Source organism: Pantherophis guttatus, chromosome 2 (assembly GCF_059756535.1).
Source record: "Pantherophis guttatus breed Tessera chromosome 2, ASM5975653v1, whole genome shotgun sequence".
In the NCBI taxonomy this organism is placed as follows: Eukaryota; Metazoa; Chordata; class Lepidosauria; order Squamata; family Colubridae; genus Pantherophis; species Pantherophis guttatus.
Genome location: NC_142064.1, coordinates 102,431,230 through 102,452,386, shown reverse-complemented (window position 1 = coordinate 102,452,386; position 21,157 = coordinate 102,431,230). Strand labels below are relative to the sequence as shown.

General features: G+C 40.2%; 1 protein-coding gene across 1 annotated transcript; it reads left to right on the top strand.

Annotated features, from left to right (window-relative positions):
* The first annotated feature begins 6,939 nt into the window (after window positions 1-6,939).
* Window positions 6,940-18,887, top strand: LOC117661837 (solute carrier family 25 member 36-A-like). Its single transcript, XM_034411018.3, has 7 exons — window positions 6,940-8,114; window positions 14,422-14,598; window positions 15,201-15,278; window positions 15,507-15,607; window positions 15,822-15,888; window positions 17,074-17,357; window positions 17,455-18,887. Exons 1-7 carry the CDS (start codon window positions 8,023-8,025, stop codon window positions 17,649-17,651), a joined length of 996 nt encoding a protein of 331 aa, XP_034266909.1. The 5' UTR covers window positions 6,940-8,022; the 3' UTR covers window positions 17,652-18,887.
* The last annotated feature ends 2,270 nt before the right edge of the window (window positions 18,888-21,157 follow it).

Sequence of the window (21,157 nt, the reverse complement as noted above, 5' to 3'; positions counted from 1 at the left end):
CTTAAGAGAGAGGAGGAGAGGAAAGAGGAAAAAAAAAAGCCTTTTAAAATGGCGTCGGCTGGAGGAGAGGCTGAAAGGGAAAGTCTTTCCATTTTCTATTACTACAATGTAGCGGAATAAATACCACTGGCTACATTTGTAGACAAAACTTTGCTCCTGTGTCTTTTTCTCTTTTTTTTCCCCTTGGAGACCTGATATTGTTGTTGATTGGAAAGAAGTCCCTTTTTTTTTTTCTTTCTTGCTTTTTTTTTAACAAAGCCTGCCTGGGCGGAAACATGGCACTGAGACTCATAAAGTCAGATAAACAAGAAGGGGGGGGGATCCCCCCACCAACAACTTAAAGGAACAAGTCTTAATTCTTCAGTCTCAGAAACCTGATTTTAATATAATAGAATTTTTTATAGAGGAGATTGAAAGAAGGGAGGAGAGTGTGAATCAGCAATTTGAAAAATTTAAGCAGGAAATTAAAGAATTGGTGAAATCTAAGTTTGATTTTTTGGAGAAAAAACTCTCAAAAGTGGTTAATGGTTTTACAGGATTTATGATACAGTTGGACACAAATACTAATGTACTAGAGTCTAAAATGGAAGAAATTCAAGATAAATTGGACAATAGAATTCAAAAAATTGAAAATGATCTGACAAACACTCAGGATAATAGCTTAGAAGAAAAACCTAAAATGGATGCTGATCAAAAGTATGGTAATGCAGAAAATCTGCAACAGAAGATTGAAAAAGAGATTTTAATGGTACAATATAATTTCACAGAATATGCGATAAGATTAAGAGGTTTGCAGGAAAATAATAGAGATGATTTAAGGAAAATATCTTCTGAATTTCTAGCTGGGATTCTAAAGGTTCAACCTGACGAAGTGTTTTGTAGGATCGACAGAGTTTATCGAATCAACTCCTGGATTGCTAAGCAAAGGCAATTGCCTAGAGATGTGGTGATTTATTTTACAGATAAGGAAATTAGGAATAATATCGTTCAAAATTCCTTCAATTCTAATTTGCAATTGTATGGAAGAAAGATTTGGATTTACAAGGAACTCCCACCTAAGATATTGATGGAAAGGAAGAAATTTGGTTTTCTGGTTAATGAGTTAAAAAAGAGAAATATCTCCTACAGGTGGGACGCCCCAGTTGGTATTATATTTAGATACCAAGGAGAAAGATATCAGCTAAATACTGTTGAAAGAGCGGAAGAATTTTATCAAAATAGGTTGAAAATGAACTTAACATCTCCAGGTATAATACAGGATAAGCAGAAGGAGCCGGAAATAAAGGTAAAATATCGAATTACAGAGACTGTACCAGATGAATTGCCTTTGGATTTATTGGATACCCCAGCTGGACTATCTACAAATTTGAGAGAAGAGGCATCTAATCTTAATGTGATGACTTATCAAGGCAAGGATAAACATGGAAACCAATTAGGGGATATACAAGGGATAAAAAAGAAATATGAGATACAAAAGCAAAACCAACAAGACCAATCTACAAAGCAGAATAAAAACCGACCAGAAGATACACACTTTGTAGAAAGGGAACCAGGATGGAAACCAAACCCACAAAAAGAAAAGAAAAAAAGAAATAGGTGGCATAAAAACAGAAATTTCTAAATCAGGCAACAGTGAAGCCAGTGATTTTAAAATATGAACGATTATGTGTAAACACAGAAGAGGCGACGTATTGGTTAATATCATCCTGAGGTTTGTGGCAGATCTCTGCATGGCCGTAATCTGGGGACGTGAAACGAGCCTTAAACTGATGGATTTGAATTATCCATTTTGGAATTTCTTTTTGTGTTGATAAACATATTATATTATCTTGAATCACAAGGCAAGAGAATTATGCTGGGGCATGCAGAAGATTGGGTTGTTACCCACTACGATGATGGGAATTAATAATCCTGATGAAACCCATAATTATTACTATATGGAATATAATTATAATGTCACTCGGGTGGTTGTTTTTACTTTTATACTGTAGGAAGTTAGCACCCACCCCTCTCCTGGAAGAGTGAAATATTTTGGGAAATATGAAAAAGGCAGAATATTATATTTCCCTGGGAGAAGCATGTTCCCTGGGAGAAGCAGCTCCCACCTTCCTGCCCCCCACCCTTTGTTAATGGGACAGAGGCAGAAACCCAATCCTTTGTCAAAGGACATTTGCAACACAATAGCAACAGAAACTAACACAATGGGACCCATCTAGATGAGGCTCACCACATGGCACCTGGGAAGATTGCATCAGCCAGCAAGACCCCCACCCCCTGGGAGTCTGACAACCAATCAGGATACTCTTTCGTGGCCCCAAGAAATGCAGAGCCAGAGAGAGCATAAAAACTCGAAGATTTACTGCATCAGCCTCTTTTCTGTTCAGGAACTCAAGCCATGTGATCCTGTCCACCATTAAACCATCTTTCCAAGCAGTCTCCATGTTTCCAGTGTCTGTTTTCCCCACTTGGAGCAGAACCCAGAAGGATGTTTCTTCCAACAATACATATAAGAAGATATTTACTACTGATGGGGGCAGATATGATTGAAGATCCTGAATAAACTGTTGCACCAGTAAGCTATGTTACCCGATTATGGATGTTGGTTCTACCAATCCAGTGGAAAGACCTCAAAGAAGATACTATATGGATTATAAATTTAAAGTCATTGTCTTTTCTTTTTTTTTATTTAGATATAATGGAAAATATAGACATATATTTTTAAGTAGTGTGGGCAGTGAATCAAAGATGTTAAGAAATGTTGTGTATGGCAATTTTGCATGATAGTGGGTGAATAAGCTAGTTAGTAGATTGATTAGTCTAAGAAAAGGGATTTTTAAGTGTTATATTTAGGGGAGTGGAGGAAATGGATAGAGTGGAATAAATGTTAAATTAGATTTTATGGGGAAGGCCGCTTTCGAATGTTATAGTAATATATATAGAAGATTAAATGTTAAAGTAGGACTTATCGTATAGTTTTAAAGTGGAGAAGTTATTCTATAATGTCATAGTATAATGTCTTTTTTTTTTCTTCCTTTCTTTTCTCTTTTTTGATATGTATGGATAAAGGGGGATGTTATAATATTAATAATATTTTTAGTAAGTAAAGGTCAATATCTAGAGGAGGGAGTAAGTAATCTGTTATGAATTAGGTTTTTTTTTGTTATGAAGAAGTCACAGGGGGGGATGGGTGGGGAGGGGGGGTTAGGGAGGGGGAGGGAGAGGGGGAAAAAAAGGGGGAAAAATTTGTATTTGAAAACTTTTTCAATAAAAAAAAAAAGGTCATAAAATCAGGTGTGATCATATGGGGACCCTGGGCTCAATTATAGTAGTGGGTCATGGACTACATGCGTATCATAAAGGGAACATCTTCACATTGCACTCCTGATAACTTCATGGATAGATCCATGCCATTTTTCATGCCTTTTTTCTTTTTAGAATTTTATTAAAGTTTATTATAAAATACATTTTTTTAAAAAAGATCATAAGAGAATAGAGAAAAGTGAAAGAAAGGAAAGGAGGTAAGGTTAAAAAAAATATCTTCCACCTTTTTTCAATGCAAGAGAATAGAAAATACAGCTGCAGTCACAACTTTTTGCTTTCCATATTTAGTATTAGCCATTTCTAAACACAATAATCAAAATCTAAAATGGAAGTTTCATTTTTTTTTCTGTTAAAGCATAAAGTTCAGAAGCAGTTTCCAAGTGGAAACAAACTGGATATGATCTTTTGTTTAATTAAAGCAGTTAATTTAGCCATTTCTGCCAACTCTATCACTTTTTTTATCCATTCATCCATTGTGGGAATTGACATGCCTTTCCATTTTTGCGCAGATCGGATTCTCTCAGTGGTCAATGTATATAACAGTCTTCCTTTTTCCCAAGTTTTTTATTTAATAATCCTAAGAGAAAAACTTTTGATTTCAACTTTATATTTAAAATTCTGAATCTTTCTTCTTTTCTTAAATGTTTTCCAAGCCTGTTTTCCTCCCTGCACTCTTTAACATGAGCATCAAGAGGAAACAGAAAGATGAGTATCCACAGAAATATTAGAGTGGTAAAATTTGCCATGCATTTGCTATATTAAGCTTTCATTCACCGATATGTTGGCCACAATGTCCAGATCATAGAAGAAATTCCTATATAACCTAAAGCAGCAGTCCGGAGATCTCTGCAGTATCTGTTTCTTGACATGGGTGACCTTGAAAGGCTGAAAAAGGCTGATACAAATAGACATTCAGCTGTTCCTTTTACATTCATTTAATATACTTGTGTAATTAAACTGCTGTCATACCCAATAGTACCTTATTTGCTCTTTGAACATACGGTAATTATTTTTCACTACAGAATGCTTACTTCAAAATTTGAGGGCTTTTATTTTTATTTTATCAAAAAAAATGGAAGCATGCCAAGTGAATATTACATTTATAAAAAAATATTTTCGTGCCATTAGATTACAGATCACATATTGTTTTTGATAATAAAGAGTCTTTCTTCTGGACCTGATGTTCCAGGCACACAAAAGAAAACAGTCAGCACTGATGAAATTAGCAACTGAAATATTATTTTCACTGAAATAAGTAAACAGTTGGACCCCTTTCTTCAGTTTTACATCAGTCTTTTTAACACAAACACATGCTAAAATTACTGCATCAAAGGACTAGAGACATGTTTCAGCTTATCTATATTTTTAGTTTTATTAATTTTTTTAACCTCAGGCAAGAACATTCACCATTTTCCACTGTGGGAGACTTGGCTCCTTCATTTGTTTTCCAAAAATGTATGTGAGATAAAACCTTTTCCATAAAAAAACCCTTAACGTATTCCATAAAAGGTTTGAAACAAATCATCAACAACATAGTTTTTCTTTGTGCAATAAAACTTTTTTTCTCCTGGCAAGTTTATACCTTAGTTGATAATCTACTTTTAGTATAATGTCATTTGTTTTTCACACCTTCACAATTATTTTATTAAACATTTTGAGCTATCCATGAACAAATTATGACTTGTGTTTCAAAATATAATTGATAATTGACAGCCTTTATTGTGATTTAAAATAGTTCTTAGTCCTTTAAATACATAATGGATCCTTTCAACTCAAAGAGGTGAGAGAAATTTCATATTGCCTTGTTGCAACCCACCTTATATGCTAAATTGCAATGTCACAAAACTTTAATATGAATAATATATGTGGAAATATAATTTTTCACACCAAGAGCTTCAGTATAAAATGGTAAAATGGCAACTGCATTTTGAATGCTATTCTGTCCTACAATATGTATAGGACAGAATAGCATTCAAAATACAATATGTGTGGCACAATTACAATAATTTGTTCTGATTTTCTATTTGCATCCCTTTTCTTCACATCTCGAGAATTGTATTATAATCATCAAAGCAAAAGTCTAACTTTCCCACAATAGTCATGCCTTTTGAGAATACAAAGGTGATTTGTCATTATTTTGGAGATTTCCCTCGGAAGCACGAAGTCAATGTTTTAACATTCATGTCTGTCTGGTCTAAACAAAGGCACCCAACCATAGACACAATTTTATGTCCTTTTTGTTTTAAGCATCAACTATTAAGCAAGTTTAGATTTGCTCAACATTTCAAGTCTTTCAGAACATATACCAGTAGGTGCAATTCCAAAATAGTAACATCACATTTTGCTTAAGCAATTTAGGTGCAAAATATTTTGCTATCATTTGGAACTGGCCCCTTAACTCCACCCCTCTCCCCTTTGAATGCCTGCTAGAAGGGGCAGTTTCCTTATGGTACGAATACACAACTTGGGGGTGTTTTGTTGCAAGCCATCTACATGGAGAAGACATCTGACCTAATTTATATCTCCTTTCTACTTCTTGCAATTTTGATTTTTCAAAAGCAGAGAAGAGGAACCAAAGGACAGGAGGAAAAGGACTTTTTTTGAGTGGTTGCTTTTAGCTCTTGGCAAGGAGTCACCTCCAAACTCCCTGCATGGTAGGAGAATGGGGAGCTGCTTCCCAGATCAGGCATGTAGTTTTCCATATGTGTAATACTGCTTATAAAGTCAGCTTTAATCCAGAAAACAACCACTCTCACCCTCAGCCCAGTTATTTGGGCCTAAAGTTAGCCCACAAGTCTTGGGAAGGGAGGCTCAGTAATCAGTCTCTGCGGACATTTTAAAGTTAATATTGTAAACTTTATTAAATGTGCATTTTTGTATTAAGTTATCCTCTTTAACAGTTGAATAATGAATGTAATAAAATCAGCCTTTATGGTACAAACTGTGGATATAAAACTTATGCAGAGATAAATAGCAATTAATACTTTGAATTGTTAACATCACTTCAGCTAGGCAGCTCCCTATTTGGGGACGTACTTTGAAAATACACCAGAGATGGTCTGTCTTTCATAAATAATTGAGTCAATTAAAGGTCTTCACTTAGGCCTTCTAATTCCTGTTTATAAATTCTGGGAGAATATGTTCAAATTTTGCAGAGTGGACACCTGCATCGAACAATAAATGTTCAATAGTAAAACTATACGATCCTCCCGAAATTCCACCTCAAACCCAATTGAAATCTTACCCCTCTCGCCTCCCAACCATAAAATTGCCTTTATATTAAAACCGTTATATATAAACTTATAATATCAAACATTATATTAAAAACTTCTGACTTTTCTCCAAAACAAATAAAAATCTCATCCTATCCCTCAAACCATTTTCACCGATTTTACATTAAATATAGCTCCTGATACTTTGGTTCTCTCCGCTCGTCCCCTTTAGGTCAAACAGGTAAGAGACCAGTCCTGTTAAAATCCCTTCTGTACTACAGGTATATTCCAGCTCAGCGACATAAAAAACAGATCCCACCAGCTTGAGTTCAGCCGCCGTAAAGCAGTTTGAGCAGACGTGTGTTGCGATCAAGAGGCGGAGCTGCAGCAACAGCGGACAACAGCTGCCAATCACAATCACGCACAAAAGAGCCGGCTTCAAATAGTTTCTTCTGCCAAGCCAGCCGGATCGTACCATTTAACGGGGGGGAGGGAGGGTGAAAGGGAGACGGGCCACCTCGACCCCCTCCTATATTCAGCGGCAGAGTCTTGCTGTAGCAGTGGAGCCATTTTTTATGTTCGATATTGATGCTGCTTCGTCTTGCTGGGAAATCCTTGTGAGATCCAGCAGCCAGGATGCACCACGACGAGGCTAATATATATTGCACCCCAAAATATGTTGCATTTTGCTAGGCCATACGAAATAAATAAACGATGCAGTAGCATTTTTGGATTATTATGTGAGAAAGGTGCAACTAAGCACCGACAACTTCCACTTTATTTGCCTCGGATTACCTGGCGGCAAAAAGCAATTCTGCCCATTGGTGGCATTCCAAGCAGGCCTGAATCGCGGCCTTCCTTCTCCCAGTGGCTTCACCTCTCATTACTGTGGGACCCTGAGAGGCTGCCACAAAGAAGAGGGGGTCAATTTATTTTCCAAAGCACCAGAGGGCAGGACAAGAATGGATGGAAGCTCATCAAGAAAGAAGCAACCTGGAATTAAGGAGAAACTTCCTAACAGTGAGGACAATTAACCAGTGAAACGATTTGCCTTGAGAAGTTGTGGGTGCTTCACAACTGGAAGTTTTTAAGAAGAGACTGGGCAGTCATTTGTCTGAAATGGTTAGAGGGTCTCCAGCTTGAGCAGGGGGCTGGACTAGAAGACCTCCAAGGTCCCTTCCAGTCTATCCTGATTGAGTATAGAAGAAGCTGCCCAGAGGAAGTGGAGCCAAGCAATTGAAAACTCGCCGAGAGCTTCGATTTGCGCGGAGAAGGAGGCGCCGGTCCTGCGTCAGCCGGGGCAAGGCGGGACTTGTGACACTCCCTCGGCCCCAACGCGCGAGAAAGTCTGCGTTACCGGCAGTATCGGACGAGGATTCCCGCAGGCTGCAGTGACTCCAAAAAAGGAGCCGGGCCTTGTGGAGCGCAGAAAAAAGCCTGCACTGCAATCCAGGCTCCACCAGCCGTGCCGAAGAGACGGGTGGACGGAATGAGTCTTCGGCGGGAGCCCAGCCGGGCACATTGGCGCGAGTCAAGAGGGATGGCCCGCCACAGCACGGCTCTGCATCTCGTGGCAGGCGGGTGAGTGAGCCTACGGGCTTCTGAGCAAGACCCGTCGCGGGGATCCTGCGCGTGGGGCTCCGACGCGCGCCCTCTTGGCCCAGCGGCATTTGCTGCAGCGCAGCGTGTTCGGGCGAGACCAAAGTACGTGCTTGCCAGCTAGGTGACCTTCGCAGTCCTGGCCATCGCTTAATAAGCATGGCGGGGGTTCTGAACACCACTGCTAAAAATTGGCTGGGCTGCGTGCCGCTGTGAACCAGTGACGTATACATTTTAGTAAAGGCGCGAAAGCTGCACGAACTTTCTCTAGAGGTCTCTTTCCTTGGACAGTGTGCAAGGAGGTTCAGAATCAATTGCTTTCTTATCGGCATTGCTGCTCAGCTTTCGTTATAACTGAGTTAGGATTTGTTGCACACCAGCTTCTCTGTTGGTGAGATGAGTTAAAATGAGCCGGCAGCGACTCTGAAACACTCCCAGAAATTTCGTTTTCCCCTACTCAAGTGGCAGAGTCAGGATGAATGCTACTGGTAGGAAATCTTCCATAAGTTTTTTTTAGCCAGAGGTATCCTTTTTCACCCTGCCCTCCTAGCCGCGTTTGGAGAAAGAGACCCGGATATACTGTGAACACGTGGGCAGCTTTTCAAGTACCCATCCCTTCACTACTATTGAAATCAAGAAGAGATCAATTTATTTTGCCCAATTTAGAGAAGGTTTAAAACTACACCAGTGATGGGGGTGTGTGACTAAGGTCTGGACAAGATTGGCTATGAAATCAGTGTACACCTCCTCTATGCCTTCCCCTGACTCTCCCGCTTAACCTATTCTTTGCCGATGGACTGTTCCATTAGCTTCCTGAAAGCAGTCATTTATAACTCTGGCAGTTCTTCAGAACTGTTATCTTTTATTTAGAGATTTAGAAATGCTGGGAATTGCCCTGAAGGTCAAGAAAAGCTCAACTAGAGCACATGAACACTCCAAAATGCTAATGTCTTCCAAGGCACAGGGGTACCAGGCAGAAAAGTACCAGGCACAGAAACCAGAAAGAAGGATGGGGCTCAGGTCAATGCAACTGGCTGGAAGAGAAAGTTTTGAATTATTTCCTTTTGTTTTGAAGCATTGCTTAGACTTAGAGCAATAAACAATGAAAAGTAAGTTGTGAATGCTGTAAAAATGCTGAAAAAGAGGAGTAGATGCGGAGAAAAGTTAAAAATAAATATGGGGTAGTTTGTGGATGGAGAGGCTATCTGACATGTTTAATATATGTGTGGAAATTGCATCTATGCCTGAATATTTTTTAAAAATGCCATTATTCCCCCAGTGTTTTTCAACTTAAACAACTTTAAGTTTGTGGAATCTATTCCCAGAATTCTGGGAGTTGAAGCCCCCACATGGCTTAGTAGAGGGAATATTAATTGCCATTTTTGGCAACATGAGTTCCCAGTATGACTGCTGGAAAGTTTGTAGCGGTGAGTCATGCTATTCCAGTTTTCAAGCCACTGTCACAATCTGCTCTTCTGACCCACCATATTTCTCAGGGGTCGGCAATTAATTTTCCCAAGGGGCCACATGAGAAACTGGGACTGTTATGAAGGGCTGCCAGCACTGATGTTCTGCTGGCACATCTCCAACAATGATATCTGCCCCCTGCTTCTGCCACCAAATGTAGCACAGATCTAATATTTCTGCTATTTTGGGGACAAAATCCCAAGAGGACTGAAAAGATTTGATCCCCAAAGATAAGTTACCAAGTTTTATCAGTGAAAACCAAACATAAACAGAGGGAACTCCTTGATATTTGAGCAGAGGAAAGAGGAGTGTGGATAGGAAGAATCAGCATTTTTCAGCAAAGAATCCTCTAAGTACAAATAATATTTTTCTGCTATAGAAATTATTCTGTCTCTTAGCGTAGAAACTGTTACCATGGTGCCTATGCTCATGCACTACTGTTTCTATTCTCTTTCCAAATAAAAATAATATTGGCCTGCATGATTGGTTTCCTACTCTGATCTACCTTGGAAAGATGACATGGTTGTTGCCTTACAATTAGAGTTCCTTTTACACTCATATCAGACTCTCTTTCTTGTATTCCAGTTCTGCAGCCACATTTACTTTACATTCAGGCTGCACAAATCCTGACAATAGCTAGTTGACATCCAAGAGACATAGAAAACCCACATTCTTTGCAGTTATCTAGGTTGAAAGGCAAATGATCGTTTGGCAAAATATTGGGGGCGAGGGGGAATTGGATGGAACTTTTTGGCATAGCCCAACACATGTTTTACACATGTTTTACATGGCAATTAATGGAAGCTTTTCCTGTGGCTGATGACATTGGGCAGGACTCGAACTACTATCACTTTCCTTTGTGTCGTGCAATTCAGGTAGTCCTTGACTTACTAGCACAATTGGGATGGGAATTTCTGTCACTGCGAGGTGGTTGTTCAGTGATTGACACCTGATTTTGGTATTTTTTGCCATTATTGTCATTAAAAGAATCCTGTGCTTAATCCCATTAAGCAAATCCAGTTTCCCCCATTGACTTAGTTTGTCAGAAGCTGCCTGGGAAGGTTAAAAACAGTAATTACGTGACCATGCAACCAGTGTAAATCAGGGTGGATTTGATTTAAATCGAGTTGATTTAAATCATGATTTAAATCACTAGTAAAAAGGCTTGATTTAAATCAACTCGATTTAAATCATAATTTTTAAAGAGCAGCTGTCATCTCTGCTACTCCTTTGACCCACTGTTGACTCACCGATAGTCTCAGTGTTGCAGAATATACAGCCTCATGCTACATAACTAAGCTCCATTTCATGCTGAATAAACTAAATTATTGATGTATCTTAAATAGAAAACTATCTTACGATAGATTTTTACCCCAAAAGTTTTTTATTAAAATAAATTCGATAAAAATTAAAAAAATCTGATTTTTTTTGATTTTTTTAAAAAAATCATTGATTTTTATCCACCCTGGTGTGGATATATGTTGGTTACCAAGTGATATAAATATATGTTGGTTACCAAGTGCCTGAATGCTGTAGTGGTCATAAGTACAAGGACCTATTATAAATAACTTTTTTGAGCACTATTGTACCTTCAAACAGTTGCTAAACAAATTTAATTAATTTAATTTAATTAATTAAATTTATATGCCGCCCCTCTCCAAAGACTCAGGGCAGCATATGATCATAAATTGACAACTACCCATAGAGCTCTACTGTGAATGCATATTAAGAGCATATTGTAGGGGAAGAATGGTTTATGCTGAAATGATTTCCTACAGCTCTGGAGAGGGAAGCATGGCAAAGAGATTATGTGGGAGAGTCTATTTCTCCACTAGTAGTTGATTATAGTTTTATTGAAAAGCTGCCCTGGTATCTTGCTACTCTGTGCTTTGCACTGGCTGGTATCTGAAAAAAACACTTCAGTGCTACATAGTTAATTATAATTTCTCAGTATAACTTTCCATTATATTGAGGAAAAGAACAAAGAATGCCGTGAAACTTTATAGACCAATAAAGGTATGAAGGTGCTGCAGAATTCCTTTCCTGGAAGTATTTAATCAGATGCTATTGTAGATTCCATAGTACCAGAATTCTGCACTAGATAGGGTGGGACTAGATGAACTTTAAGGTCTCTTCCAACCCTTACTTTATATGATTTCTTGATGGTTTGATGTAGTAAATTAATATACAATAGCTGCTCCTCTAGGTAGGACTTGGCACTGAATTGTTCATATTGTGTTACTATCCTGGTCAAGATTAATTTAGGTGCCTGTGACCAATTTACATTACAGGTAATCCTAAACTTAAGACCACAATTGAGCCTAAAATTCCTGTTGCTAAGTGAGACATTTGTTAAGTGAATTTTGCCCCATTTTATGACCTTGCTTGCCACATTTGTTAAGTGAATCACTGCAGTTGTTAAATTAGTAACACAGTTGTTAAGTGAATCTGGCTTCCCCATTGGCTGCTTCTCAGAAGGTTTGCAAAAGGTGACCACATGACCGGGACACTGCAATCGTCATAAATATGAGTCAGTTGCCAAGTGCCTGAATTTTGATCATGTGACCATGGCGATGCTACAACTGTCATGAAAGTGAGAAACGGCCACTATTTTCAGTGCTGTTGTAACTTTGAATGGTCACTAAATGAACTGTTGTAAGTCAAGGACTACCTGTATTACAAATTTTAAAAAGGTTTTCCCAGGATGGGTTTTTTTCTCTTCATTCTCTATCTTTCCACAGGATCCCAAGTTGATTTTTCTGTTATCTGGCTTAGAGCTACCTTTTGGACTTGACGCAATCTCTGTCCAAACTGCGGCCTTACGCAATATTCATTGTTGATGACCCTGAAAGGCAGCCCGCAGGGGTTTTTTTTTTTGTCTTACGGTGCTATATTAAAAAGAAAAGAGCCTGTTGACACCATTTCTGGTTTCCTACATTAATTAAAATACAGATTAGGATCTTGTTCAACCAAAAATAATGGGATGGGTTACAATTTTTTCCCTTTTTTTCACATGTTGCTAGTTACATATATATACAGATATGTACAATACCAAACTTGTGAATTGAATCCTCCTTAAAGTCCTTGAATCAAAGCAGGGCCCTTGGGATCTCTTTAGATTCCATAATTATGATATGGTAAGAGATCGCAATTGGTCCCGGGGAGTTATGCCACTGTTGAGCCTTTCGCCCTTAACCCCTTTGTCTTCCTGGTTTCATTCTGCCTATGGAAAGGCTTTGCTTAGATTCAATATTCTTCAGTCCAATAGCCTATTTTACCTCTTTGGCCACATCAGTGTTGTTACTTTTGGTTCTATGATTGGCCACTCATTGCTTGCTCATTAATGGAATGGTGAGAAATTGTGTAGCCCAGATTTTATTCCGTGCAATTACATTTTCTTGCCATTTCCTTTTCTCTCTGGAGCTAGCTTGCAGAGGCCAGCTTAATGGAGGCTGCTCCTATAACTGCTGTTCCTTCTTTCTGCCATTCTTCTGCTAGTATTGGGGCAGATGACTACAGAGGGGAAGGTTAAAAAGTCAGCAAGAGTTCCCCATACTGCCAGAGATATTAGAATTAGCAAGTTTTGTCTTAGAGTGTTAAAAAATATCCAGCATTTGTAGAAGCCCAAATTATAGCGAAGTAGAAAAAGAGTTGTACGAACAGGCACCAAAAAGTAATTTCTAAGCCTGATTTTTTTTTTTTTTATAAACAAGCAGATGAATGTAAACCTACCCAATTGCTAGTTAACAAGGCTTTTTCTTAGCAAATCACAAGGTGAAGTTGAGTGTTATGATTAAGAAGCTGGACTAGAAACTCTGAGATTGTGAATTCTAGTTTTACTTTGGGCATGAAACACAGCTGGGTGATTTTGGCCCAGTCTCTTTTACACCAACCTACATCACAGAGTTGTTAATTGCTGTGCAAAAAAAATAAAGAGAAAAAAGCATTCTGTATACCATATTGAATTGTACAAGATAAAGTTGGGATATAAATATTTATGCATATATAAGATAGCAAAAGCTGCATTATTGCCTGAACATAGTCAATTCCATAGTACATATGGCCAAAGATTGAACAAAAAGAAGATTATTTATTGGACGACTACTGATTATTTACCGGGGTAAAGAACAGTTGCCAAAGTGCACAGTAGCAGAAATCCTGCAAGCTGTGGCAAGACATGCAGGCAGCAAAATAAAGCTTGTTGAGCAATTTCTAGAAGCAAAGTTCACGAGTTTGGGTTTCCCCCCCCCCCCCACTTTGGCATTTGCTTGGAACCATTGAACCAAGACGTCAGCATGTTAATCAACTGCAAATCTGGAAGCTGACGCATATTAATACAGCAGAGCAGTCCATGGAGAAAATAAAAATATAGGAGAGAGATGAAAATGGTGAGAGCTCCTGTGTCAGTCCTGGTGGACATAATCACACATACGATATTCCTACTTTCCCAATCAGTTTTCTTTTGATTATCATTCTTAACTGAAATGTCTAATCTCTAGACATTTCTAAAGCATCAAAGAATAAGATGCTTTAAATACAGATGCATTAATTGAGCTTGCAATCAGAATAAAATGAGGGATTCTTGATTCTTTTTCTCTATCTTCATCTCAAATTATCTTTGGTAACAGAAGTTTATTGTCCTTTTGGTTAATATGCCAAACAATGAATGACTAAATTTTCTACTGGACATAACAGATAGCAGGTATATTTTTGTCCCTAAATATATGCTCAATCAATTTTGACAATTTTGGGTGTGTGTGTGTCATACGCCCTTGATTGGTGAACCATGTTGATTGTGCATTTCTTTTCTGTACTCCCACAGGTTAGGAGGAACAGCAGGAGCCATTTTGACTTGCCCATTGGAAGTGGTGAAGACCCGCCTGCAGTCCTCCACCTTGGCCCCAAGACCTGTTTGCCTACCTGCAGTACAGTTGCAAGGAGTGAATGGAACATTTGTCCGCCCAGGACTCCCCAGGATTGGCTTTCTTGAACTACTAAGGTGAACAATGTGGGAGAACAGATCTGTGTTACATGCAGTGGTGCGATTCAAATAATTTAATAACTGGTTCTCTGCCCTAATGACCAGCTAGGTGGGCATGGCCATGGTGGACGTGGCCAGGGATATGACAGGCAACACTCAGCCTCCTGCAAAAAAGGACCGCGGGGGGGGATGCACCGCACCCTGTTTTGGGCCTAGTAGGCCTCCCTGCAGCCTCCTGGGAGTGAAAACGGGTTGCGGGGGGGGGCGCACCACACCCCCATGCCCCGTTTTGGGCCTAGTAGGCCTCTCTGCAGCCTCCTGGGAGCGAAAATGTGCTGCGGGGGGCCTACGCCGCACCCCCCTGCACCACATTATGGGCCTAGTAGACCTCCCTGCACTTACCTGGGACCCAAAATGGGGCATGTGGGGACTCCTGGGAGGGGAGGGGAGGGGGCCAGCCAGCAATTTAACTACCAGTTCATCCAAACTGGCCCGAACCGGCTGAATCCCACCACTGGTTACATGGGGAGCCTTGCTGATGTTCTCAGAAATTTCCAACTCTCCTCTACCTTGAAAGACAGGACAGAAAGTAATGTGCTCATTTACTCCTTTCTGAACAGAATCATTCTAGAGAAGGAAGGTGTACGCTCCCTGTTTCGAGGCTTGGGACCTAATCTTATTGGAGTTGCTCCTTCCAGGTAAGATGGTTTGATGGAACAGGTAATTTATCTCTAATGATCCAAGCATAACTTTACAGAGCTTCTTATTGTAAGCACCTACATATTATCAGAGAGTTCAGGTCCTTTTGATGCATGGCATCAGTGGACTCTAAAAAAGCCCATGGCCTTTATATTGTTTTCTTGGTTTGTCATCCAAATTCAACTTTGCTTGGGTTTTGAGATGCAATTTCCCCTTTCTACTTCTAGGGCCATTTATTTTGCTGCATATTCGGGAGCTAAGGAGAGACTCAACACGGTGCTTATGCCAGAGTCCAAGAAAGTTCACATGATTTCAGCAGCCTGTGCAGGTAAATTAATATCCCATGCATACAAATATGGGTTGCCACTAATCATTAAATGCCTTACCCTTAGTGAATAATCAGTATATACATCAGTATACATCAGCCTTTCTCAACCTTTTTACCTGGGAGGAATCTTTGAAATAATGTCCAGGTCTTAAGGACTTTTATAATCAATGTTTTATGTTGGCCCCTTTGGCTTTTCTTCATCTGCTGTCTGCAGGCATCACATCCGCCACTTTGACCAATCCTATCTGGTTAGTGAAGACTAGGATGCAGCTGGAGCGCAGGTAAGGGCAGTGGGAAATCCACCTGTACAGGATCCTATTTGAGTCATGATCATTTCCAGGCAACATAAAAAACATTAGTTGCTTTTAAAACAACTAATTGCAAATGTAAAAAGGGAGATTTGTCAACTGTTACAACTAATCAGAGTACAAATACAGGTAGTCCTTGACTTATGACCACAATTAGGGCCCAAAATTTCTGTTGCTAACTGAGACAGTTCTTAAGTGAATTTTGCCTCATTTTACAACCTTTCTTGCCACAGTTGTTAAGTAACTCACTGCAGTGGTTAAGTTAGTAACACGGTTGTTAAATGAATCTGACTTCCTCATTGATTTTGCTTGTAGGAAGGCCGCAAAAGAGGATCATGTGACACTGAGACACTGCAACTGTCATAAATATGCATTAGTTGCCAAGTGTCCAAATTTTGATCACCTGACCATGCTGCAACAGTGAAAAACTGTCATAAGACCTTTTTTTTCAGTGCCGTTGTAATTTTGAACAGTCACTAAATGAACTGTTTTAAATCAAGGACTACCTGTAGATTATCCTGCGCTTAAGCACGACATTCAGAGTTCTAGGAACTCCAGCCTTTTTTTAAATTTCCCTTAGAGTTACAAATAAATGCTTGAATGCCTTGGGCATTTCAGAAGCTCGATATGCACAATATTTTCCATGGTTAAAATTTCAGTTCTTACAGAGTCCCCCCGTGCCTCCTGAAGTCTACATTATGTAAAATACCATGTTTCTCGAAAAAGAAAGCCAGGTCTTATTTTCTTTTGACCCCCCAAAAAACAGCTGGGCCTTCTTTTTGGGGGGTTCTAATTATTGACTCACCTCGCGGCGGTGGCACTGACAGCCCCACCCAGCAGAAGCCCGCTGCTGGCCCACTTCTTCTGCAGCCACTTGCCACCACTCACACGCATCGCCCTGGCCTCCGTTTTACCTTCAGATGCCTGCCGGAAGGCATCTGCAGCTGATAACAGAGCTCCGGATAAGTAAATAAAGGAAATCTTCCAAAACAGGCTATTTTTAAAAATTGCTTGATTTGTCTGATTTAAATAGGTTGCAGAATGTAGGTGTTTGAATTCAAGTTTTAGCTGCAGCATTAGATACCCATTTTTAATATTGAAAAAGCATAGCCAGCGACATTGACAATACGAAGCAAAATCTTTCCTTCCTTCCTTTAGTGGCAGAAACGAGAGGTGCACCAGTGGCCTTCAGTGTGCCATGCGTGTCTACTACAGAGAAGGTCTGCGTGGCTTTTACCGCGGGGTTACTGCCTCCTATGCTGGTGTCACTGAAACAGTGATTCACTTTGTGCTTTACGAGGCTTTGAAGCAGCGACTCAGGGAACATCAGCTGCTCTTGACTCCATCAGTTGTCTTATCACTCAGTGGTCAAGACTTCTGCGGGCTGATGGCAGCAGCGGCTTTCTCCAAAACATGTGCTTCGTGCATTGCCTATCCACATGGTGAGTTGCTCTGAGCTTCATGCTCTCCATTGAACCCATCTGACCATAACGAGCTTCCTGCTATCCTTACACTCATTTTCTGTTTTACTTTCCACAGAGGTTGTTCGAACACGGCTACGTGAGGAAGGATATCGTTACCGCTCCTTTGTGCAAACTCTCCAGCTTGTGGCCAGAGAAGAAGGCCCCTTAGCTCTTTATCGTGGACTTTCAGCTCATCTTCTTCGTCAGATCCCCAATGCTGCAATTATTATGGTTACCTATGAGCTGATTATTCACTTGGCAACCAAAATGTGATTCCTTTCTATTCTTGCCAGGTGGCTTAAGCTGTTAAAGGCTTTGAAGGGCACGGTGGTTTAATGGGTGCACTTCCCCATTCCATTACAGCACATAAACCCCATAAAAGTTAGGAGCCCTTCTGTAATGGGTGGTTTTGAAGGCTTGGTAAGTGAAAGACTGTTTTCAGCTGCTCTTGGCCTTTATCAGGCATTTAAAGGCACGGACAAAAGAGCACATACAGATCACAAACCAGGACAGGTGTGGAATTTACTATGCAGATACGTTTAGAAGAAAACATCTCTGGGTGAATGCTTCCAAGGTCTCACAAGCCAGATGATCAATAGGCCCATCATGCAGTTTAGTGCACTGAAAGTGTTATGCTGTACTCTTCGTAGGGCTGGAACTGATCTGGTCAACTGAGTGGGAAAATAGTTTTTAAGAAAAACAGTACGAAGAAGACTGGACTTTTTATTGGAAGGAGATTAGTAATTTGGATCTCAAATCAGCCAGTGATAAGACCTTTATAGATACAGCAATGTTTCTGTTTTGAGCCTACCAGAATAACAAGTTGTTTATCCTCTAGGCAGGAGTCCCCAACCCCTGGGCTGCAGCCCACTACCAGGCCGCGGCCCATTCAGAACTGGGCTGTGCAAGCAGCAGGTAAGTGTGTGCACGCGCACACGAAGTGCCATTTTGCATTAGTGGTGGACACTCGCCTTCATGCGCAAAGCAACATTAGCTCCAGCGGCGTGTGCGTGTGCCTGGCACTCATGCAAATGGTGCTTCATGCACTCTCACCCGCTTACAGCTCAGAACCATCCTCTCCCCCACTGCCAGTCTGTCAAGCTGGAAAGGTTGGGAACCGCTGCTCTAAAGGTTGGTGGGGAACTTGTGCCCTCCCACTTCATGTTTTTCTCCATGTTCATAGGAAACATAGTGACATTAAGGACTGCAAAATGAGTTCCTTGAGATAATGCTGTTCATGGACTACCTTTGTGTTTAACTTCTCAGGCTTTGTTTACACTTCTTGATTTGTAGATTTTAACTTCCCAACAGGGTAAAAAAAAAAAATCAAGTGGAGAAGAAATATGTTGGCAGCTATTCAGAATTCTCCATGTGGGAGAGAGTTGTACAATGTCAGTGAAGAGAATATTCTGAAATCGGACTCTAGCACACCCTCCAGTTGAAAGCTTGTGCTGGGATTTCTGTCTGTATGAGGTTTTTAAAAATACAAAAAAAGAGTTATGAATAAAACTGCAGTTTTGAGAGTTTGTTCATACGCACTATGACATATTTTAAGAAATGAAACCAGGCTTTAAGAGAGATTGATTGGGGTTTTTATCCCACCACAATTTTGCAACTTCTAGTACTTATTTATCATAAATTAATATAAAAGAGAAATGGAAGGGAGTGACCTCCCCTTTGACTATTTCAGGTGGCATCCACAAATGGAAGCTCTGGCCTAAGAATTTCCACTTGTGAAAAATTAAAAGAATCCCATGGATTTCTCATCTCAACTCACACACATTTAGAATAAGCTCTTTAGCTCAGGTTTTCCAGGGTCCCCCTGAGACTTTGACTATCCTCCCTATAGGAACCTTTCACTCCTAATAGGTGCCACCCAATTCTGGAGCAACACACAGAGTCAGGATTTTCAAACTCTGTTTTCCATTGAATCCTTGGGTTCTGTAAGAAGTTGATGCTATTTCCTAAGAGACTAAAGGCAAAGAGAAAAAAGTTTACTTGAACTTCGCAAATTTACTACAGTACTAAGGCTTTCCTTCTAGATTGAGTTCTGAGTTTAAATTTTGAGAGAGAGAGGGAGATACACACAGATACAGAGATATACACACATATATAGCTGAATATGTAGTCGTAGGTGCTGCCTGTGATGTGGGAGACTCAGGTTCAAATCCTGGGTAGTACCTATCTTACTAGTAGGGTCCTTGGGCAAAGATCCTCTAAAATCTTCACTTGCCAACCTCAAAATATGACTGACATGAACTAGGAGAGTCACGTCAGCTCGGACATTGCCTGGATTAACAAAGTCCATGTCAGATGTTGAGGAACCAGAACGATCTGATAAGTGGGCTATTGAAGCAAACCATACTTTGATGAGACTCGAGAACCTGGAACTGGTGGAATGCTAGTACAACAGCAGACGTAATGAAAAGGATATATGAAGCGTATAAAGAAATTATGGATAGACAGAAGACCTGCATCCATACTGAGAAATAGCTAGTTATCCTATGCTTCAACACAGTGAAGAGGAAGCTGCTATTAGTTTGAAATAGGCCAGCCATACATTACATTCCAGACTCAAGAAAAGCCAGAAAAATAATGATTTGCAGCCAAACCTTGAAGCTGGAATGTCACTACTGAGTATGAGAAACTGGAGAATTGCCAGACTCTGAAGAAGGAACTGGAGAGGAAGTAGAAAGTCATGCTAAAGTGGTCCCAATGATGATAGGAGCACTTGGGGCTGTGACACCTAAATTGGGAGAGTGGCTCCAACAGATCCAAGGAACGATGTCAAAGCTCTTCGCCCAGAAGAGTGCAGTGCTAAGAAAAGCTAAGATAATATGCAGAATCCTCAGACTCTCAAGAGTTCTGGTAGAGGGGCAGAGATTGAGGAAGACATGCACCATCCACAACGGTGAGAAGGGTCTGTGTGTGTGTGTGCGTGTATACACTATAATATACAATTATATATTTCTGACATGCAAACATAGTTACATAGACACTATATATCTATACCTACGTACACATGTATATAAATATTCTGGAATATATACACCACACACACACAAAGTAACACTTCTGATTTAGGTTACCAGTTCTTTGACCAAGTAGCCTTGTCCAGCTTTTTTTTTTTTTAATTTGATTTATATGCCACCCTTCTCCGGAGACTCAGGGCGGCTTACAATGCGCTAAGCAATAAGCAATAGCCTTCATACTTTTGTATATTTATACAAAGTCAGCTTATTGCCCCCACAACTGGGTCCTCAATTTACCTACCTTAGAAAGGATGGAAGACTGAGTCAACCTTGAGCCTGGCAAGATTCGAACCTGCAGTAATTGCAGGCAGCTGGTCTTAATAACGGTGCTTTAGACCACTGTACTACCAAGGCTTCCCTAAAAGTCTTGAGCTCTGCACATTCTGCTGTTGTGCTTGCTAAATAAATCCTGCAATTCACAGACTTTAGGCAAAGGAGACTTCTGAAGTGGTCAACGGTTTTGCTCAGTGACTTCCCAGCTAGTTGCCCAAGTTTAACTCTCATTCACTTTTCCATTCCATTTTCACATATTCTCTCCCTTTTCCTAACAGAAGGTCCTGTGCTCTGGCCTGACCTCCTATACCTTCCAGGCTCTGTTGGTAGACCAGAGCTTCCTGTGGCTGGGAAAGGAACAGAGGGAGCAAGATCCAGCTATGATTAGGAGAAGGGTCCTCACTCACACACACAAGCATACACACATTTCCCTCACTTTTCTGGGCTTTAAAAGTTGAAATTTACTGGTACTCA

Excerpts from the sequence above, each read along its gene's own strand:
- LOC117661837 (XM_034411018.3), top strand. The coding sequence starts at position 8,023 with ATGAGTCTTCGGCGGGAGCCCAGCCGGGCACATTGGCGCGAGTCAAGA. Across the intron at positions 15,608-15,821 it reads GATTTCAGCAGCCTGTGCAG|GCATCACATCCGCCACTTTG; the intron begins GTAAATTAATAT and ends TGCTGTCTGCAG. Across the intron at positions 15,889-17,073 it reads AGGATGCAGCTGGAGCGCAG|TGGCAGAAACGAGAGGTGCA; the intron begins GTAAGGGCAGTG and ends TCCTTCCTTTAG.